Source organism: Chrysochloris asiatica, unplaced genomic scaffold (genome assembly GCF_000296735.1).
Source record: "Chrysochloris asiatica unplaced genomic scaffold, ChrAsi1.0 scaffold00034, whole genome shotgun sequence".
Taxonomy (NCBI): Eukaryota; Metazoa; Chordata; class Mammalia; order Afrosoricida; family Chrysochloridae; genus Chrysochloris; species Chrysochloris asiatica.
Genome location: NW_006408552.1, coordinates 19,715,439 through 19,737,357, shown reverse-complemented (window position 1 = coordinate 19,737,357; position 21,919 = coordinate 19,715,439). Strand labels below are relative to the sequence as shown.

Genomic DNA, 21,919 nt, shown 5'->3' with positions numbered 1-21,919 from the left:
GACTATGATTGTTAGATATTCTATAATCAAGGAGCTCTGGTAGTGTAGTGGTTATGAATCAGGCTGTGAACCTTAAAGTCAGCAGTTCAAAACTACCAGCTGTTCCGTGGGAGAAAGATGAGGCTTTCTGCTCCTGTAAAGATTTACAGCCTCAGAAACCCTGTACAGGGTCTCTGTGAGTCGGAACTTACTCCACAGCACATAACAACAACAACAACAAATAAAGGCAAGAAGTGACTGGCTTACAAGCTTTCAAGAGGGAGCCTAGTTCCAAACAGGGCGGGAGAAGGTAGAATCACCACTGAATGATTTCTAATCTGTTGGGACCGGGCTGGCGAAAGGAAATGGGGATAAGTCTCTTGTGGTACAATAGTGAATAATTGCCATCAGGACTGACTGTGAGGGACAGAAATATAGAGGTAGATGTTTTTTGACAAAAGGAGGGGAGAGATTGATTTTGCAGCCCAGGAGCGGAGGTCTCTGGGACCATCAAGTGAGAAGAGCAGAGAGTGGGACCCTACCCAGAGAAACAGTGATGCCAGGGATGGAGACAGAGACGATAACATGGACAGATGGAGTGGCTGGGGACACTGAACTCAGGGAGGAAGAGGGGCTGTGTGCTGATGGCCAGGGGGTGGGCCTGTGTGGTATATTTTTTGGTTATCTGATGATGCATGGAGGGGATTGTAATCATTACAATGAAACGAAATACAATAGGATGAATGTAAAACTGATATTCTTCCATGTAAACCTCACAATAAAAACTTATAGAAAAAAAAAGTAGAAGAAATAAATAAATAGGCAGAGGTAAATCCAAGAATTCACAGAAGAAATGCAAAAGGGTGAATAATATGTGGGGGAAAGCTCAGTTACACAAAGAAAAGTCCTTGGAATAACCTTGACTAGGTGCTGATGTAAAATGACAGCATATCCTTGTTCAAGAGTTTTGAATTCTTCAAGTCCCCTGAACTTCCCTCTGTCCACAGATTTCAGCATCCACTAGAATATCTTCATCAGAACCCAGGCTGTTCACTCTGTGTGGAACACTCTTCCTTTTCTCTCTGCCTGCAAAACACTACTCATCCTGCAAGACCTGGCTCAAAGCTCGCTTATTCTGTAAACCAGTTGTTGTTAAGTGTAGCTGAGTCTGTGTCGACTTACAGCAACCCTGTATGGAGTTTCCAAGGGGCGGCTATTGGATTTGAACTGCCAGTCTTGCAGTTAGCAGTCCAGTGCTTACAATACCACCCCCAAAGTTGCTGTTATTTGTCACTGAGTTGGTTCCAACCCACAGCTGCCCTGTGTACAATCCTCACTATCGCTGGTCTGCTCAAGTCCATTGTGTGGTCACTTGGATTCTGCGAGCCTTCCAAGCTAGACTCTATTGGACATCACTCTGTTGTGTTCCATGGGGTCTTCACTGGCTGGTTTTCTAAATAAGATCACCCAGCTTTTTTTCCTAGTCTGGAAGCTCCACTGAAGCCTAAGCCTGCCCACCAAAGTGGCATAGCTTTCAGCATCACAGCTACATGCAAACCACCATAGCACAATCCACCAACAGATGAGGGGTGAACCCCAAGATAAGGTTACCATTCCTTCCTGTGGATCCCACAGCATCCACTATCCAGCCATGTGCAACCCCACGGAGAGTCCCTACACATGGTTATGTACTCAACTTGTAATCAAAAGACTGGTGGTTTGAACTCAATGGGAGGCATCTCTGAAGAAAGGTCTAGAGATCTATTTCTGACAAATCAGCCATTGAAAACCCTTCTCTGACACACCATGAGTCAGAGCCAACTTGAGGGCTACAGGTTGGGGTTTTGTACACCCATTTCCTGGGTAGGATGACTGAGGTGTTAACCACTGGGATCTCAGCCAGGGATCAAAAGTAGAGGGAACGGTTGAGTTCCTGGGTCTTGGGCTGCACTCCAGCACCAAGCACTAAAGGAGCATGAAACCCCTTCTAAGTGCAAACCCCTTCCAAGACTAAGACTCAATGGGAATACATGCTTTGATTGGTGACCATGCTCGTCACGGATAAGGGGAAGTGAAGGAAAAACAGCAATGAAGTGGCGAGCTAAGCCCTACAACATTCAATAGACTCCTGTGAACCCGGGTGGAGACCTGGTTGGCCAGTAGTGTGGCAAGACCTGGGAATTCCTGGGCCCAGAGTCAGTGACATAGCCACAGAGAACTAGAGTGGAGAGTGAAGCACCCAGCTGATAAAGAGAGGGCATATGCACAAGAACACCCATACGTGCAGATAATACCCACTTGACCTGGCTTCAATGACTGGATGATCAGAGCTTAACCAGAAGAAGATAGAAGAGGGAAAAAAAAAGAGTAATCTGACACAATTTGATGAACTTGACCTACACCTATGGATGCAGTAGCTCAAAAGAGGGAACAAATCTTTACAGCAAGGATCATCCCCACCCCCTCCACACACAAAGTAGACAGGGATGGGCAACTTGGACACTGGCTACCCAAAATGGGGGTGGGGGGGCTACAAAGGCAAGAAGTGACTGGCTTACAAGCTTTCAAGAGGGACCCTAGATCCAGAGGGCATGGAGGAAGGTAGAATCTCCAGTGAGTAGTATCCAATCTGTCTAGGTGGGGCTGATGAAATGAAATGCAGCTAGGTCTCTTGTGATATAATAGTGAATAATTGTTATCAGGATTGCTTGTGAGGGTTGGAAATGTTTTATAACACAAGGAGGGGAGTGATTAACTTTTCAGTCTAGGAGCGGAGGTTCCTGGGACCATCAAGGGAGAAGAGCGGAGAGCGGGACCCTACCCAGAGAAGCAGTGACGCCAGAGACGGAGGCAGAGATGATGACCTGGAGAGATGGAGTGGCTGGGGACTTTAGACCCAGAGAGGGAGAGGGGCTGTGTGCTGACAACTGGGGTGCAGGCTTGTAGTGTATGCCCTTTGGTTGGCTGATGACACATGGAGGGGATTGTAACCATGGCAATGAGACGATATACGATAGAATGAATATAAAACTAATGTTCTCCCATGTAAACTATCACATAATTCACAATAAAACATTAAAAAAAAAAAGGAGCATGAACCGTGATTCAGCCAGGGCTCACATCCTGGGCAATTGGCTCATCCTCACAGGGAAATGGGTGATGCCACGTGCTCATAGGCAAGGTGACACACCCAGCTCTTCCCCGAGCACCCCGTTCCTCTATAGAAGTCATCAGCCATTGGAAACCCAATGGAACCAGGTTCTACTCCATCAACACTCACAGGGTTTCCATGAGTTCGAGTCAACAAGCTGGTAACCCAATCCATGTGTTTTGTTATCTGACAAGGGCTGTAAATGTGTGAGTTTGGGTCCCTGAAGTTTCATACTTTCAGCATCCATTTAAGAGACAGGGACACTGAAACCCAGAGGATGGGTGGAGCGTGTCAGAAGGGAGATCCCTGGAGGAGGCTGAGTCTGGGCAGGGAACCACAATCTCTGTCCCAAGGACACTGTGTGACCTTGCTAAGTCAACTGGATCTGTCTTCTCATCTGACAAATAGGGATGTTCAGGGTTCTAATGAGGCTGATGGGCTGAAATGTATACCTGGAGTCCCCACATGGATGAGACCAGATCAGAAGAACTCGGGGTCTGTCTCTTATCCTCCATCCTGGGCTCCCCAGAACTTCCAGAACCCTGGCCTCTTTCTACAACCCCTCCCCCACCTCTCACTCCTGGTAAATTCCTCACACCCCAGTTGACCAGCAACCAGGCTATTTTTAGTGACTTGGTGTGACAGCCAACACAGCCCTCCATTCAGCTGGACCCATTACCCCCATGGACTAGGAAGAATGTGGGCCGTTCACCACCAGGGGGCACCCCACACAGTGTCTTCCAGGTCTCTGGTCCCCCTCCCAGACTCAGCCTCCTGAAGAACTGGGCAGCCCTACCCTTTTCTGAGTTTCAGTGTCACCATCTATTAAATGGGTGCTAGAAGTATGAAGTTTCAGGGGCCCAAACTCACATCTTTACAGTTCTTGTCAGAAAGCAGACATGTGGACTGCATTACCAGCTACCATTGAATTGACTCGACTCACAGAGATCCCTTAAGTATCAGGGTGGAACTTCATTACACTGGCCATTCTTCCTAGTCCATCTTAGTCTGGAAGCTCTGCTGAAGCCTGTTCCACATCAGAGCAGCACACAAGCCTCCACTGACAGACAGGCAGTGGTTCATACGAGCTGCACTGGCTGGGAATCGAACATGGGTCTCCCACATAAGGTGAGAATTCTACCTTTGAGCCACAACTGCCCCCATGAGTTTCTCAGGACGATCATACAAAAGTATCATAAAATGAGGGAATTATACAAACAGAAATTGATTCTCTCAAATTCTGGAGACTAGATGCCCAAAATCAAGGTCAGAGAGCCATGCTCCCCTCAAATGCTTTAGGAGGTATTCTTCTCATCTCTTAGTTTCTGGTAATGTTGTTGTTGAGGGCCATCAAGTCAATTCCAACTCACAGTGACCCTGTCTGACAGAGTAGAACTGCCCCAGAGGGTTTCCTAGGTTGTAATCTCTACGGAAGCCGATCGCCAGGTCTTTTCTCCTCTGGTGGAGATACAGGTGGGTTCAAGCCACCAAGCTTTCAGTTAGCCGACAGGTGTTTTACCACCATGCCAGCAAGGCAGATCTGGGCTTTGTAGGTGCATCTCCACACGTCCATCTTCCCCATATTTGTCTAAGTCACGTCTCCTCTTTCACAGGGACACCACTAAGATGGGTTTGTTGTGGTTACGTACCAGGGAGTCGGTTCTGAGGTGCAGCTGGAGGGTTTGAACCACCAACTTTGCAGTGACAATCCAATGCTTATCCTACAGCACCACACCAGGAATTAGGACTCGCCTTACTCCAGTATGAAGGCTACCTAGTGGCACCATGGTTAAAGCACCTGACTGCTAATGGAAAGGTCAGCAGCTCACACCCATCACATGCTCCATGGGAGACAGACGTGGCAGTACCTTCTGTAAAGATGCACAGCCTTAGCATCTCTATGCGGGCAGTTCGACTCTGGGCTATAAGGTCACTGTGAGTAGGAATCTGTTCCACAGCAATGGGTTTACCCAGTAAGACCTCATAACCACCAGACTGACATGTTTTCAAGGACCTCACTGCCAAACAAAGACATGCATAGGTGCTGGGGTCAGAACTTCAGCGAATTTTTCAAGGACACAGTTCAATCTCTGGCATCCAGATTCCAGCCTTCCACTAGACAGGGGATTTCCAAATCCTGGGGTGGGGGGGAGGGCTGGAGTTGTCATTTGCCAGCCCCACGATCCCCTCAGCCCGACGAGCCTGGCTTTATGAAAAGTGGAAATCAAATTCTCTGCATGTCCAAGCCATCAAGCATGGACTCAGTCAGTGGAACCCTTGTGCGTTCCAAAAATGCTAATTTTGTTTTTAAATTTTGCCTGAAAGAGAAGCCGGACATCTAAGTGCCTTCACTTGGGAGGAGAAAGGGCGGGGAGGTGCAGAGAACGGGAGAAGAACTCCCTACAGGGCTGCCCGCCCATCGCCCATGGCAGACTGGGTGTTTTTCCCATCACCTGAGGCCCTGAGCCAATTTGTGGAAAAACAGACTGCGACAGAGAGCAGGAGACAGCTGCGGGGGCCAGCGGCAGCTCTGCGGCTGGAGCTCGGTTTAATTAGAGCTACAGAGAGCAGAGGCCGCTGCCAGCCCAGACCGCTCCAGGGTGAGAGAGGTGCCCTCACCCACCCGTCTGGCGGCTCTGTAATGAAGCCCCAGTGAGACCCGCCCCGCCCCTGCCTGCACCCCACACACATATGGTGCCTCCTAATTACTGCAGTACTCAGCTCCCGGGGTACCTCACTCTCCGTCTCCAGGCACTCACTGCTCATGGCCAGCTGGGAGAGGACCAGAGAGAGCCCCAGGGCTTCCACCTCCCCCAGGGCCTGAGCCAGGCCCCCAGGGCCAGGCCCTAATTGTTTCAACACTTCGCAGGGCTCCAAGCCTCCTGAGGAGGAAAGTCTGGGAGGACTCAGGATGCTGCCCTGTGGTGACACCAAAGGAGGAGCAAGGACCCACCCACTACCACCCCCTCTACTCACCTGCAGCAAGAGAGGTGTGGGGCTCTGGCCTAGGGGCTGTAGACACCCCACTCCAGTCCAAGTTCAGACACTTGTTGCAGGGAAAGGGGCAAATGCCCTCCCCTCTCTGTATACTGAGATGGGGGACAAGATGGGCATAGGTAGGCCAGGGAATGATATTTGGGGGGTGGTCTCAGGCCATACCAGCCCCTCCTCAGACGGTGCTGATGTGAAGGGAGCAGTCGTGAGGGTGGCAGAATCTGGCTGTCAGGGTGATTGGATCAGCATTCCAGAGGCAGAACAGTGTCAGGGGAATAGCTCCCAGCAGGAATGTTGTTCATAGAAGCAAAAGCCCTCCAGGAAAATGGTGAGGATGGCTATAGTGGTGATGATAGTGGTGATGATGATGATACAGATGATGATGATGTTGATGGCAAAGATGTTAGTGGTGGTGATGATTGTGATGGTGGTGGTAGTGATGGTGGTGTCGATGGTGGTGATGATGGTGGATGATGATGATAGCAGTGATGGTGATGATGGTGGGTGGTGGTAATGGTAATGATGGTGATCATGGTGATCATGGTGATCATGATGGTGTGATCCTGATGATCATGATGATGTTAGACTTAGCAATGATGGTAGTGGTGATGACAGTGATGATGATGGTCGTAATAATCATGATGAAGATGGTGATGATGGGGGTGATGATGATGGTGGTTCTGATCCTGATGATGGTGGTAATGGTGGTGATGGTGGTGATAGTGGTAAAGATAATGAGGATGGTGGTAATGATGGTGATGATGGTAATACTGGCAATGGTAATGAGGATAGTAGTAATGATAGTAGTGATGGTGATACTGGTAATGGTAATGAGGATAGTAGTGATGGTGATACTGGTAATGGTAATGAGGATAGTAGTAATGATAGTAGTGATGGTGATACTGGTAATGGTAATGAGGATAGTTGTGATGGTGATACTGGTAATGGTAATGAGGATAGTAGTAATGATGGTAGTGATGGTGGTGGTCATGATGGTGGTGATCATGGTGATGATGGTGGTCATGGTGGTCATGATGGTGGTCCCAATGATCATGATGATGTTAGATTTAGCAATGATGGTAGTGGTGATGTGATGGTGAAGGTGAAGATGAAGGTGATGACAGTAGTTCTGATGGTAATTATGATGATGAAGAAAATAATCTTGATGATGATGGTGATAGTGATGAAGCTGATGATGATGGTGGTGGTTCTGATGGTAATGTTGATGACAGTGATGATGTTGGTAATGATTATGGTGGTGGTGATGTTGATGATCATGATATTGGTAATGATGGTGATGAAGGTGCTGATGATAGTTGTTCTGATGGTCATGATGGTGGTAATAGTGATGTTGATAATGGTGGTGTTGATGATGGTAATGATGCTGGCCATAATGGAGGGTTGAGGTGATAATGGTGGTGATGGTAATGTTGGTAATAATGGAGGGTAGAGGTTAACATAATGATGATGATGTTGGTAATAATCGAGGGTGGAAGTGATAATGGTGGTGATGGTGGTGATGGTGGTGATGATGGTGGTTGTAATGATGTTGGTAATAATGGAGGGTAGAGGTGATAACAGTGGTGATAAAAACATTATTTTTTTTACATTCTTATAGCAGCCCACAATGTGGGTTTATAACCCTCTTTTGATCCTGAAGGAAACCTAGACCCACAGAATGTCATTACACAACTTACAACTTCTAAATCCTGTGTGGATGTGTACCAACAACACCAGGACCACCCCTCTAACCATCAGATGCCTGAGTTGTGGTCCCAGGAGAAGAACACAGGTGTGGGGGGGTGGTGGATGCAAAATACCTGGACTAGAACCTGGTTGCTTACATATTACCTGGCCTTGGGTGAGAGACAACCCCATTTACAGGAGTGAAACTGAGGCTCTGAGAAGTTAGTGCCACAAACCCTACATGGTGCTAGACAAGTGCCAGGAGATGCCAAAAAGAATCACTACCAACCAAGAGCAAAAGCCATGCAGCTTTGGGGAGTCAGCAGCCCCTTCCCAGAATGATGCTGCATTATCACCTTTGAACTAAAAGGGCTGACGCATTACCTGCACCTTTCTTCCAAGCTCACATATCTCTGGCACATTCTACAATGGCCCTGAAAGAAAGGAATCATCACAAAACACAAGAGCAAAGTCATCCAGCCCATGACAGCTAGCTCATGTGTCATAAACCTGCATCTAGGAGAGGTCATTGAGCACAATGGTGCACTCATTCCACAAACGGACCTGTTTGCAAAGAAATAATTCGATCTTACTCTGCCCACGCGAGGAACAGAGGGAGCAGCCGGCAGCTTCAGAGTCAGGGGCTGCCAGACGCCCAGCAAACTTGGAAGGAATCTCCCAGCCCTCGCCAAACCACAGCCGAGCCGAGACAAAGCTGCTAAGCCCAGCTTCTAGTAAACGGGAAAAAGCAAACTATTTGGATGCTGCACAGGGGAGACATCAGTGGAAGGTTAAGGGCCAGGGCTTCCCTGCCCACTCCCTCTGGCAATGTTTCCCTCACCATCGTCTTCTTCTCTCGGATCCTGGCCAGAGGGAAGAGCCCATGGGGTTTCAAAATGGAAAGTGAGCTTTTCCTACGTGCAAAACAAAAGACCCAAAACACAGACACACACGCCCCATGTGAAAGGTTTCTTTTCAAGCCAGTCTAGCAAAGAGGAATTTTTAATCCAACCATCTGTTTCCTCTGATTTCTGTCCACCTTGGGCAGCCATGTGGGTCTGGAAACTTGGGGCCAAGGGAATGGGGTCCCAGCACACAGCCAGGAGGCCCCAGAAATTTTACCTTGATCAAAGCCTTCTCCACCTGTACTGGGTACTGAATGAGACCAACTGTGAGTGCCTGGCCCAATCCATCCAGGGAACTGGGTTAGGGCTGGGGAGAGTCTGGGGGGTCTGGCTTACACAGAACTACCACAGAAGGTAAACCTGGAAGCAGAGATGCATTACCTAATATGCAAGGCAAGCACTGGTTCATCTGTAGGTTTCACTTACTTACTAATCTGTAGTGAATAATATGAAATACAAGTGAAATTGTTCACTACAGATGAGTGACATCACTCTGCTTATTGGGAAAACAGATACAGCCTGGAAGAATTTGACAACCAAAAGGAAAATCTCGGCATAGAGGACTAGAGTAGAGAGTGAAACGTCCAGCTGATAAGAAGAGAGGACATATGCACAAGAACACCCACTTGACCTGGCTTCAATGGCTGGATGATCAGGGCTCAACTAGAAGAAGAAAAAAGAGGAAAAAAAGACTGATCTGATACAATTTGATGAACTTGACCTACACCTATGGATGCAGTAGCCCAAAAGAGGGAACAAATCTTTACAACTGGCTTACAAGCTTTCAAGAGGGAGCCTAGATCCAGAGGGCACGAAGGAAGGTAGAATCCTCACTGAGTAGTATCTAATCTGTCTGGGCGGGGCTGATGAAAGGAGATGGGGATAGGTCTCTTGTGGTACAATAGTGAATAATTGTTATCAGGACTGACTGTGAGGGTTGGAAATGTAAAGGTAGACATTTTGAAGCAAAAGGAGGGGAGTGACTGACTTTGCAGTCTAGGAGCGGAGGTCCCTGGGACCATCGAGGGAGAAGAGTGGAGTGCGGGACCCTACCCAGAGAAGCAGTGACGCCAGTGATGGAGGCAGAGACAATAAAGTGGAGAGATGGAGTGGCTGGGGACTTTAGACCCAGAGAGGGACAGGGGCTATGTGCTGATGACCAGAGGGGTCATGCTTGCAGGGTATACCCTTTGGTTGATGATGCATGGAGGGGATTATAACCATAGCAATCAAACGATACACGATAATGAATGTAAAGCTAATGTTCTCCCATGAAAATTATCACATAATTCACAATAAAAAATTAAAAAAAAAAAAAGGAAAGGCTCAGTGGACAAAGACATGGAGAAATCGATCCTTCGTCCACTGCTGATGGGATTGAAAATGGAAGTCATTGCTGGGGAAGAGTTTGGTGGTAGCTCCAGAAGTTAAACATAGAACTACCATTGTCATTGTTGTTGTTAAATACTGTCAAGTCAGTTCCGATTCATAACAGCCCTGTATAGCGTTTCTGAGGCTGTAAATCTTGCGGGAGCAGCAAGCCTCATCTTTCTCCAATGAAGCAGTTTGGTGGGCTCGAACTACCGACCTTATGGTTCACAGTCCAGTGCTTATCCTTTCGAGCCATTGTGCTCCCTAGAATTACCTTGTGAACCAGCAATTCTACTCCTAGGCATATACCCAAGGATCTCTGGTAGCATAGTAGTTACGAGTCGGGCTGCTAACCTCATGGTCAGTGGTTTGAAACTACCAGCTGTTCCGTGGGAGAAAGATGAGGCTTTCTGCTCCCATAGATTTACAGCCTCGGAAACCCTGTACAGGGTCACTGTGAGTCGGAACCAACTCCACAGCACATAACCACCACCAGGCATACACCCAAAGGAATCTAAAGTGGGAACTCCAACAGACACAGGCATGCAGAATTCTGCTCTGGTGGTCCAGTCCTGCTAGGGTTTAATGTAGACCAACCAACCACCTGCTGGTGCAAATAAAGAAACTGAGGCCCTAAGGACAGAACTGCATCCCAAATACAGGCGCGCCTCTCTTTATGTGTGTCAAGAATGGAATTGTGTCCCCTAAACAGGAGTCAACTTGGTTGGGCCACAATTCTCAGTCATTTGGCAGTTATGAAATGATGTCATTTGCAGTTATACGGTGATGTAATCCTCCTCCATAATGCGAGCTGACGTGATCAGCTAATCAGTTGTATGGGGGTCCTGGTGGGATCTAACATCTTTCCTTATATCACAGTTCTGATCCGCTGTAAGAAGAGTTTCCCTGGAGTCTGGCCTGCAACACCTGTCATCTTACAAAAGATAAAAGGAGAGAGAAATGAGCAGAGGGAGGAGGACCTACTACCAGCCAGAAAGAAGAGCCAGAAGTGGAGTGCATCCTATGGAGCCGGGTCCCTGCACTGGGAATCTCCTAAACCCAGGAGACAGAGAGAGAGAGCTTCCTCCTAGGACCAGCACTCTGAATTCAGACTTAGAGCCTGTTAAACTGTAATGTAAATTTATATTTGTTAAACCCACACACTTGTGGAATTTCGGTTATAGCAGCACCAGATAACGAAGACGTCGTATTTCTTTACAAATTGAAGGTTTGGCAACTCTGCCTTGAACAAGCCTATTGGCACCATTTTTCCATCAGCATTTGCTCACTTCGTGTCTCTATGTCCTGTTTTGGTCATTCTCGCAGTATTTCCAATGTTTTCATCATGCTATTTGCACAAAATCTCTTTCTTTAAAGTGTTCAAGAGCAAAGATGTCTGTTTGGGGACCTGACCCAAGCCATGGTGATTTCAATCATACACATGTGAAAGTTGGACAATGAATAAGGAAGACCAAAGAAGAATTTAATACAAGTTATGGTGTTGGAGGAGAATATTAAAAGTACCATGGACTGACAGAGGAGCAAACAAATCTGCGTTGGAATAAGAACAGCCAGAAAGCTCCTTAGAAGCCAGGATAGTGAGATTTAATCTCAAATCACAATACTTCCCCTACCCTGTCCCACAGAAACTCATGCCCCCCAATCAAGAGCTCAGCCTTGCTGATGTCCCATTCTCATGGGAAACAGTGACTGGCTGAGAAGCCCACCATGAGTTGCCCAGCCAACCAGGTGTCCAGGGGACCTTGCGTGCCTGGAGGCAGCTGTTTTCTAAACCACATAGCTGGTTTCAGCAGAGCTTGACTCAGGCAGACTAGGAAGAAAGGCCTGGTGATCTACTTGGAAAAATCAGCCAATGAGAACCCTACAGATCACATGGTACAATCCACAACCCACCAGGTAGATGGTGCAGAACAGGGCCACATTTTGCTCCATGGTACATGAGGTCATCATGAGTTGGGGGACAACTCAATAACAACTCAGGACAACAACAATGAATAAAAGAGAGTTGACAAGGGACCAGCTACACCCACACTTGGTTGTCCTTCCTTCCTCCTGGAGGCTGTGAAACCAGGTTTAACAGTGGATGGTCAACATGGAAGAACCCAGAAAACATGACGCAGTATGAAGGAGGAGGAGGTTGTGTGCTATGGAATCAGTTATGACTCATAGCAACCCTGTATGGGGTTTCCGAGGCTGTCAATCTTGACAAGAGCAGATAGCCTCATCTTTCTCCCACAGAATGGCTGATAGTTTCAAACTGCTAATCTTGGGGTTAGCAACCCAGCTCGTAACCACTATCCTACCAGATAGATATCACTTTCTCCCATTTAGCTGAAAAGCCCTGAGGCAGAAAGCAGATTAGGGTCAACAGAAGCTGGACGAGGGGAGAAGGCGGAGTGACCACTAATGGGTACAGTCAGGGTCTCCCTTTAGGGTGATGAAAATGTTCAGGAATAGGCTGCACAAGATTGTGAGTGGCCTCAATATCACAGACCTGTACACTTCCAAATGGTTCAAACAGCCAGTGTTATGGGATGTGCATTTTACCAAAAGAAAAAGGGACCATCAGTGCATGTGGCTACCTGCCATGGAACAGGTGACCCCGTGTGTGGGAGGCAGAGTCTGTCTGCAGGAAGGAAGCCTGGGAGGCCCCGGGGGCGGCACAGCCCAGGACGGGGCAGCTCTCCACACATCTCACCCTTCACACGGATCCCTTAGTGCCTTTTGAACTTTAAACCACAAGAATGGACCTTTTCAAAGACCAAATGTGATTTAAATCTAAATTATATTTTGAATAAATAAAGTTTAAATTAAAACAAGCACAACATTTAAGTCCCCTGGTTCCACCTGGTGGTGGATAATTGTCTCTCATTATGAGCCCTGATGGCACAGTGGCTAAGGCACTTGGCTAACTGAAAAGTCAATGGTTCGAACCCACCAGCCGCTATGAGGGAGAAAGATGAGGCAGTCTGCTTCTGTAATGATGAAAGCCTTGGAAACCCTATGGGGCAGTTCTACTCAGTCCGATAGGGTCATTATGAGTTGGACTTGACTCTACGCAACTAGGTTTTTATTGGACTGATAACTGCCAAGGTCAGTAGTTCAATCAAATCCAGCGCCGCTCTCAGAAACTCAATGGCACACAATAACAAGAACAATAAAGAAACCCCTAGGAGTCCTGGTGTGGCACTGCAGAATAAGCACTAGACTGCTAACCACAAGGTCAGTGGTTCAAACCTACCAGCCGCTACTTGGAAACCTTATTCAGGGTCGCTATGAGTCAGAACCTACTTGACGGCCCTTAATAAAAACAACAAGGCACCCTGGTGATGGGTTAGTTGTTGGGCTACTAACCTCAATGTCAGCAGTTCAAACCCACCAGCTGCTCCACAAGAGACAGGTGAGGCTGTTCCCAGAAAGATCTATAGTTTGGGAAAACTTACACAGGGATGCTATGAGTCAGAAGCAACTCAATAAAGAAACCCTAGTGGCTCTGTGATTAAGTGCTTGACTGCTAACCGAAAGGTTGGCGGTTCAATCCCACCAGCTGTTCCATGGGAGAAAGACCAGGTATTCTACTCCTATAAAGATGACAGGTTCAGAAACCCTCTGGGACAGGTTGACTGTGAGTCAGAACAAACTCAATGTCACCCAACAATAACAAATGACATAGCTGCCAAGTAGGTGCCTTGAGTATGAGCAACCCCACCCGTCTGGATGGCTCCGATCGTCAGCCATCCAGAGGAAGAAAAGCCTGGTGATCTGCTCTGTAAATATCTGTTGTTGCTGCTAAGTGCTATGGAGTTAGTTCTGACTCATAATGACCATGTGTAGGGTTTCCAAGGGTTTAAATCTTCACAGAGCAGATGGCGAGTTTGAACCGTGGACCTTGTGGCTCGCAGTCCAGTGCTTATCTTGTAGAACCACAGTGCTCCCATCCTATAGGGCAGTTCTACCCTGCAATACACGGGGTCAGCATGAGTCAGAATGACTCCACAGTCTGGGTTTGTTTTGGGTTTTCGTAGGGGGTGCTATCATAACAAATCCCCACAAACTGAGGGGAATTCTGAGAACAGAAGTTCATCGTCTCACAACGCAGAGGACTGGGAGTTGAGACCAGAGTGTCAGTGTGTTGGCTGCCTCTGAGGCTCTTGAGTCAGAATGCACATGCCATCACCCAACAATAACAAATGTTCCTGCCTCTCTCCCGGCCCTGGTGTCTCCCGGCAAGCCTTGGTGTTCCTTGGCTTGTAGATGCATCACTCCCTTCTCTTCCTCTACCTCCACATGACCATCTCCACTCTGCCCCTCCCTGTGTCTCTCCTCCTCTTTTGGAAGGACACCACTCAGGTTCACACTGATCATGACGGTGTCATCAGGTAACATGTGACCTCAGGTTAACTGATGATATCTCCAAAAACCCTATTTCCAAACAAAGCCCCATTCACAGGTCCTAGGGTTAGGACTGCCATGTAAATTAGGGGGGAGGGGAGAATCATAATTCCCCCCACAACAGTTGATTCCAGGATGCACAGGGGCCATGAGGAGTCTACAGGCGAATTGACAGCCTATGTTGAGCAAGTCTGTGGGAGCCATGTTTCCAACAGTGTGCGCTCATTTTCTGTCTCTGTGTCCCATAGTGGTCATTCTCACAAGATTTCAAACTTTGTCATAGTGTTCTTCTTACACACTTAAGGAACTTTGGTGGCACAGCAAATTAAGCAGCAGGCTGCTAAACCCACCAGTTCAAACCCACCAGTGGCTCCTCTGGAGAAGGATGTGGCAGTCTGCTTCTGTAAAGATTCCAGCCTTGGAAACTGCCTTAGAGGAGCACTATGAGTCGGAACTGACTTGATGCAAAGGGTTGTGGCTTTGTGTGTGTGCATGTGTGTGTAAGTGTACACATCTACCAGAAAGAAATCAATAACTACCGAAAGATAAATACACAAGGATAGCCATGGTTATCAAAATGTGGTCTATGATGTGAAAATGCAAGCATCTCAAAAACTTAAACAGAGAACTACACTTTTGTTACTGTTGTTAAATGCTGTCAAGTCAGTTCCTACTCATAGCTTCCTCATCGACTCTGGTTTCTTCATCAGGTTTCCGAGGAGCAGCTGGTGAGTTTGAACAACTGACCTTGAGGCTCTAACAACCTTGTGGCTCAGTGCATATTCTACAGTCCCACACCTGGACCCACAGGACCCAGAAGTTCCACTCCTGGTGTAGACCCAAGAGAACTGAAAGCAGAACCTCAAACAGATGTGTGCACCCATGTTCACAACAGCCCAAAGTGGGGCACAACCCAGGGTTCATCAGAAAACAATGGCTATGCACAATGTGAAATTTACATAAAATGGAATCTTTGCTGTTGTTGTTAAGTGACATTGAGTAGGTTCCTAGTCAGAGCGCCCCTCTATAGGGTTTCCAAGTGGTTGGTGTGTTTGAAGTGCTGACCTTGCAGTTAGCAGTCTTGTGTTTATCCTACGGCACCACCTGGACCATAAATAGAAATAAAGTTCTGATACCTGCTACGTCACGGATGAACCTTGAAGACATTGTACTGAGTAAAGAAGTCAGACACAAAAGAACAGATACTGTCTGGTCACACTGATGAGAACTAACTAGAAACAGGAAGGTGACTAGGGGAGCTGAGAGGGCCGTGGGAATGGGGAGCTATTGCTTTACTAGGTACAGAGTTTCTGCTTGGATGATCAAATTTTGGAAACAGAGACATCAGTGTAATGAATGCCACTGGATTGTACACCTGAAGAAGGTTAGGATGGCAAGTTTTACATGGTATATTTTTTACCACAATGAAATAAAAGGGGGGGAAATGCAAATGACCACAGTAAGAAAGGTGTTAAATTATAGCAACTCTACCCAAACAGATAGCAAGACACATGGAACACCTTGTTGACACAGTGGGTGTTCACGATGCCCCCAGATAGGACAGAGTGGCATGCAGGGTGGGATTCCTTCTGTGAGCATGGCCAAAGTGTCAGGTTGTGGGCACAGAACACATCCTTCAGGGTGGTCCGCAAAACATTCCCAGTGACAATCTCTCGGAATCAGATGACAGGAACATTTTTGCTTTTTTTCCTGTTAAAATGTTCCAGTTTTCTACAGACTGATAAGACGGTGTTCAGAACCATTCATAGTTTGGAGGTTCCCCGGGGAGTACCAGGAACAGCCCACATCCCAACTTTGCCAAGCTGCTCTTCCTCCTAGAAAAGCTTCAACTCCTCATAGCCACACATGAAACCTTCCAAGGCCCTGAGCTCCCAGGAACTGCTGTTGTTAAGTGCAACCCTGTATAGGGTTTCCAAGGAGCAGCTGGTGAGCTTGAACCGCCAACCTTGCAGTTCAAAGTGAACTTGCAGTCCAGCCCATTAACCCACAGTACCACACCAGCACTCTAGATAGAAGTGGTCAGATGAGCATATCACCCACTGCCCCTCATGCCCCATCAGGCAGTAAGCCCAACCAAGGCAAGGCGCCAAGTGTAGAAGATGCCGTAAAAAGTCAGCCACAGTGACACAAGCAGAGGTCCCACACGCACCATTCTAGGATGATGTATGGTATGGGAGTCTCAGATGCAGGCCGGGAACTCCAAGAAGGCCATGGATCCTGGCCATGGGGTGCAGTGGGGAGCAACAATGTCGGCACGGCTCACCTGTGCTTACTTACTGGTCTATGTGAACAATTTCATACAGGTTTCATCACAAGCCCATGGGGAATTGTTCATACAAAGCAGAAATAGATTCGATGGCAGGGGATGGTGAGTGGTAATAGACTAGCTAGCAAGTAAGCACAAGTAAGCCCGTGTTTACTTTGCTGACTGGGTACTCCCTCCCTGTGAGGGATTGTGACTTTGAAAAGAGGTTGATGTGGGGTTGGGAGACAGACAGATACCAGCCATGCCTAGAACTGGAATTCTTGGTGCCTTGAAATAAGCTTATTCACTACAGATCAACGAGCGCCTGCCTGGCTTACTGGGTGATCTGACACTGTGTGGGGGCTGTCGGGGGGTGCAGGGCTGGACGAGGGGTCCAACCTCCACATCACTTACCTTCTCTCATTGTCATCCAGATGAGCGAAGAGCACGTTCTTGGAAATGGCCTTGGCCAGTGCTGTCATTGTCTTGTAGTCCTTGGGGATTACCTGGTGGGGAGACAATGGCAGACATCAGGCTCCTTGCCCCCCACTGGCCCCCAAGGTCAGGCAGAAAGCTCCAGGCCTGATCCTGAGACAGGGCAGCTGGAAGTCACATCATCCAGCCTCCAGTTCGCTCCTGCCATGCACACCCTTGCTGTTGTCAGGTGAGAAAACACACCTAGACCGACTTTCTCTTTAGGGTGGAGGAGGAAACAGTCCAGGGAAGAGAATGGGACAGGGCTGGGGTAGGGATTTGGACCCCTGTCTGCCAATCAAGGAGCACTGGTGGCACTGGGGGTTAGGCGCCAGGCTCCTAACTATAGGGTTGGTAGTTCAAACCCACCCAAGCAGCTCCACAAGCAAACGATGTGGCAGTCTGCTTCTGTAAAGATTTACTTACAGCTTTTGAAACCCTACAAGATATTTGTATTCTGTCCCATGGAGTCACTGTGAGTTGGAATTGACTCAATGGCAATGGGTCTGGTTTGGATTTGGGGCATCCATCGAATCGGAATCCCTGAGAGGTGTAAACAGTTACTGTGCTCTAGTGGTCACTGAGAGACAGGAGATTTGAATCCATCCAGCGCTCCTGTACAGATGACCACTTCGGAAATCCTCTGGGGCAGTTCTGCCCGGTCACATGGGATTGCTATGAGTCGTAATTAACTCAACAGCACACAACATTCAGTGAAAAGTTGTCATCAGCAAGCAAAAGAAATAAAGGTATCCACTACATTGGAAAAGAAGAAGTAAAATTATCTCCATTCACTGATGATAACGATTCTAGAATATAGAAAATCCCAGAGTAAACCAGAAAGCTTCCAGAACTAGCAGAGGACTCTAGCAAAGTTGAAGGGTACAAAGTCAACAAACAAAAATCAGCTGGGTTTCTAAACACCAGCACTAAGAAATCCAAAAGGGAAATTAGGAAGACAACTCCATTTATAATGTTGTTATTGTTGTGAAGTGCCGTTGAGTCGATTCCAACCCATAGCGACCTTGTATAGGGTTTCCAAGGAGCAGCTGGTGAGCTTGAACCACCGACCTTGCAATTCAAACGACTTTGTAATCTGACACATTAGCCCACAGTGCCACACCAGGACTAGCATCGACAAAAACAAAACATGTAGGAATGAATCCAGTCAAGAACATAAAGGATTTACACAGCAAAAATATAAAACACTGCTGAAAGAGATTAAAGAAGACTTAAATGGAGAGAAATTAAAAAGACTTAAATGGAAAGATGTTACAGGTTCCTGGACTGGAAGACTTAATTAATTGTTAAGATGTCTCTAGATCCAAACTCAATCCCAATCAAAATTCCACCATCCTGGAATCCTGACCCCCATCCAGAATCTTCTGAGGTGGGAAATTTCCACTTGAAAAGACAAGCAAAACAGCCTAGAGCAGCTAGAGGAACAGAAGATACTTCTTGAAAGACAGACCAGCAGGAAAAATCAGAAACAAAAAATGGCAGTCTGATTGACCACTAAAAGAACAAGCAAGTAGTTTGCTGGGGAGCCATCAAGGCAAGCAATCAAGTTCCCTCAGGGCAAACCCTCTTCCAAGACTGAAATTCAAGGGAATACATAAGCAGGCATGTAATCTTGCTGGTGACCACGTTGGTCTACCAATAAGGGAAAGTGGGGGGAAATAGCAATGAAGCTGTGGGCTGAGTCCCACCATGTTCAATAGACTCCCATCAACCTGGAGTGAGACCTGGTTGGCCAGCAGTATGGCGAGACCTGGGGACTCCTAAGTCCATGGACAGGGACATGGCCACAGAGGACTAGAGCAGAGAATGAAGTGTCCAGCTGATATGAAATCAGGGGAGATGAACAAGAATGCCCATACTTGCAAATAGTACCCATTTGACTTAGCTTCAATGGCTGGATGATCAGAACTCAACTAGAGGAAGAAAGAAGAGGAAAGAAAGTGTAATCCACTACAATTTGATGAACTTGACCTATACTTATGGATGTAGTAGCTTAAAAGAGGGAATGACTCTTCATAGCAAGGATCATTCCCATCCCCTCTGTACACAGAGTTGACAGAGATGGGTAACTTAGACATTGGCTACCTAAAATGAGGGGGGTTATAAGGGCACGAAGTGACTGGCTTACGAGTTTTCGAGAGGGAGCTTAGTTTCAGAGGGTGCGGGGGAAGATAGAATCTCCACTGAGTGGTTTTCAACCTGTCTAGATGGGGCTGGTGAAAGGAGATGGAGATAAGACTCTTGTGGTTCAATAGTGAATAACTGTTATCAGGACTGATTGCAATTGTTGCAACTGTAAAGGTAGACATTTTGTAACAAAAGGAGGGGAGTGGTTTATCTTGCAGTCCAGGAATGGAGGACCCTGGGACCATCAAGGGAGAAAAGCGGAGTGTGAGACCCTATCCAGAGAAGCAGGGGTTCCAGAGGTAGAGGCAGACATAAAGACATGAAGAAATGGAGCAGCTGGGGACTCTGGACTCAAGGAGGGAGAGGGGCTGTGTGCTGGCGGCCGAAGGGCAGGCTTGCAGGGTATTCCTTTGGTTGTTTGAATGATTATATATTCCTGAGTGCTTCAGTGTACATTAAAAAAAAAAAAAAAAAAAAAGAGGGAATGGAAGCAAATACTGTTGAATGATGATGCATGGAGGGAGTGTAATCATTGCAATGAAACGAAATACGATAGGATGAGTGTAAAGTTAATGTTCTCCCATGTAAACTAACACTCAATTCACAATAAAAAACTTAAAAATAAAATAAAATAATGGGAACATTTTCTCATTTAAAAAAAAAAAAAATTCCACCAGCCTTCTTTATAGAAATCCTCAACTTCACACGAAATGGCAAGAGGTCCCATATTGTTGAAAAGTATGTTGAAAGAGAAGAACAAAGTAGGAGGACTCGTATTTCCTGATTTTAAAACATATTATATAGTTATAGTAACCAAAACAGCCATATAATCAAAACTGGTATAGCAACAGACATATAGATTAATGAAATAGAATTGAGACTCTATTACCCACTGATTCTTGACAAGGGTGCTAAGTTCATTCAATGAGGAAAGAGAATCTCCTTAATTAATGGTGCTGGGTTTCCACATGCAGAAAATGAAACGGGATCCATGCCTCATACCATACACAAAAACAAATTAAAAATGGATTAAGGGCCTAAATGTGCAAGCTAAAACCACAGAATTTCCTTAAATAAAATGCAAGGGCAATAATGCTTTCAAGTCTAGCTTTTAACAATGGGGTATTTAATATCATAACAAAAGCACAAACTACAAAAGACAAGATAAATAAATGGGGCCTCATAAACAGAAGGAGTCCTGGCATGGTGCTGTGGGTTAATGCACTGGATTACAAAGTCAGTTTGAGTTGTAAGGTTGGCGGTTCTGATCCATAGCAACCCTATGTAGAACTGCTTCTTGTAGCCTCTAGTGGGTTTGAATGACTGACCTTGTGGCAAGCAGCCCAATGTTTAACCCACTGCACCACCAGGGGAGATGCAAATCAAAATGACAATGAGAAACCACTTCACTCCCACTAGGATGAGCCCAGGTGCACTGGACTGCTAGCCTCAAAGTTGGTATTTCAAACCCACAAGCCACTCTTGGCAACCCTATAAAAGGTGTGTTGGAACCAACTCAATGGCACAAAACAACAATAGGATGACTAAAATAAAAAACAAAACAATACAGAAAACAACAAATGTTGTTGAGGACGTCGGGAAATCGGAACCCTGATCCATTGATGGTGGGAGTACAAAATGGTACAGTTGGTAAAAACAGTGTGGCAATGCCTCAAAAACTAAAACTAGAACCACCATTGTGGTTTTTAGGTGCTGTCAAGTCGGTTCCAACTCACAGGGACTTTGTACAGGGTTTCCAAGGAACAGCTGGCAATCCCACTCCTAAGTATATGCTTAAAAGACTGGCGAGCAGAAATTTGTACACCAATGTTTACTCCAGCACTATTCACAACAGCCAAAAAGTGGGAACAACTTCAATGTCCATCAATAGATGAATGGAAAACCAAAATGTGGTACACAAAATACCATGGAATACTACTCAGCCAGTAAGAGAAACGAAGTCTTGATAAATGCTGCAATATGGATGGAAGACATGATGCTGAATGAAATTAGTCACACACTATAGTATAGTAGTCCTGGTGTGATGCTGTGAACCAATGCACAGGACAGCAAAGTCAGTTTAAACCACAAGCTCAGTGGTTCAAGCTCACCAGTTGCTCCTTGGAAACTTTATACAGGGTTGCTATGAGTCGGAATCGATTTGACGGCACTTAATAACAACAACAACATAATGTGGATGGAACTGGGAGATATGGTGCTGAGTGAAATTAGCCACACGCTACATTATGGATAGTCGTATGACTATACACATGAACCTCACCAGATGGAATACATGGAAATCAAATTGACTACATCTGTGGAGAGAGAAGATGGAAAAGCTCCATGTCATCAATGAAAACAAGGCCATGGACAGACTGTGGAACAGACCATCAATTACTCATATGTAAATTCAAACTGAAGCTGAAGAAAATGAAAACAAGTTCACAAGAGCCAAAATATGACTTTGAATATATCCCACCTGTATTTAGAGATCATCTGAAGAACAGATTTGATACATTAAACACTAAAGAC

General features: G+C 46.5%; 1 protein-coding gene across 1 annotated transcript in view; it reads right to left on the bottom strand.

Annotated features, from left to right (window-relative positions):
• The window catches only part of PRKAR1B (protein kinase, cAMP-dependent, regulatory, type I, beta), a 167,785-nt gene that overhangs the window by 109,995 nt on the left and 35,871 nt on the right, over positions 1-21,919 (bottom strand). The window contains exon 3 of the mRNA XM_006859802.1: positions 17,180-17,271. Within this exon, the coding sequence (XP_006859864.1) occupies positions 17,180-17,271 (92 nt within the window). The remainder of the gene's footprint in view (positions 1-17,179; positions 17,272-21,919) is intronic.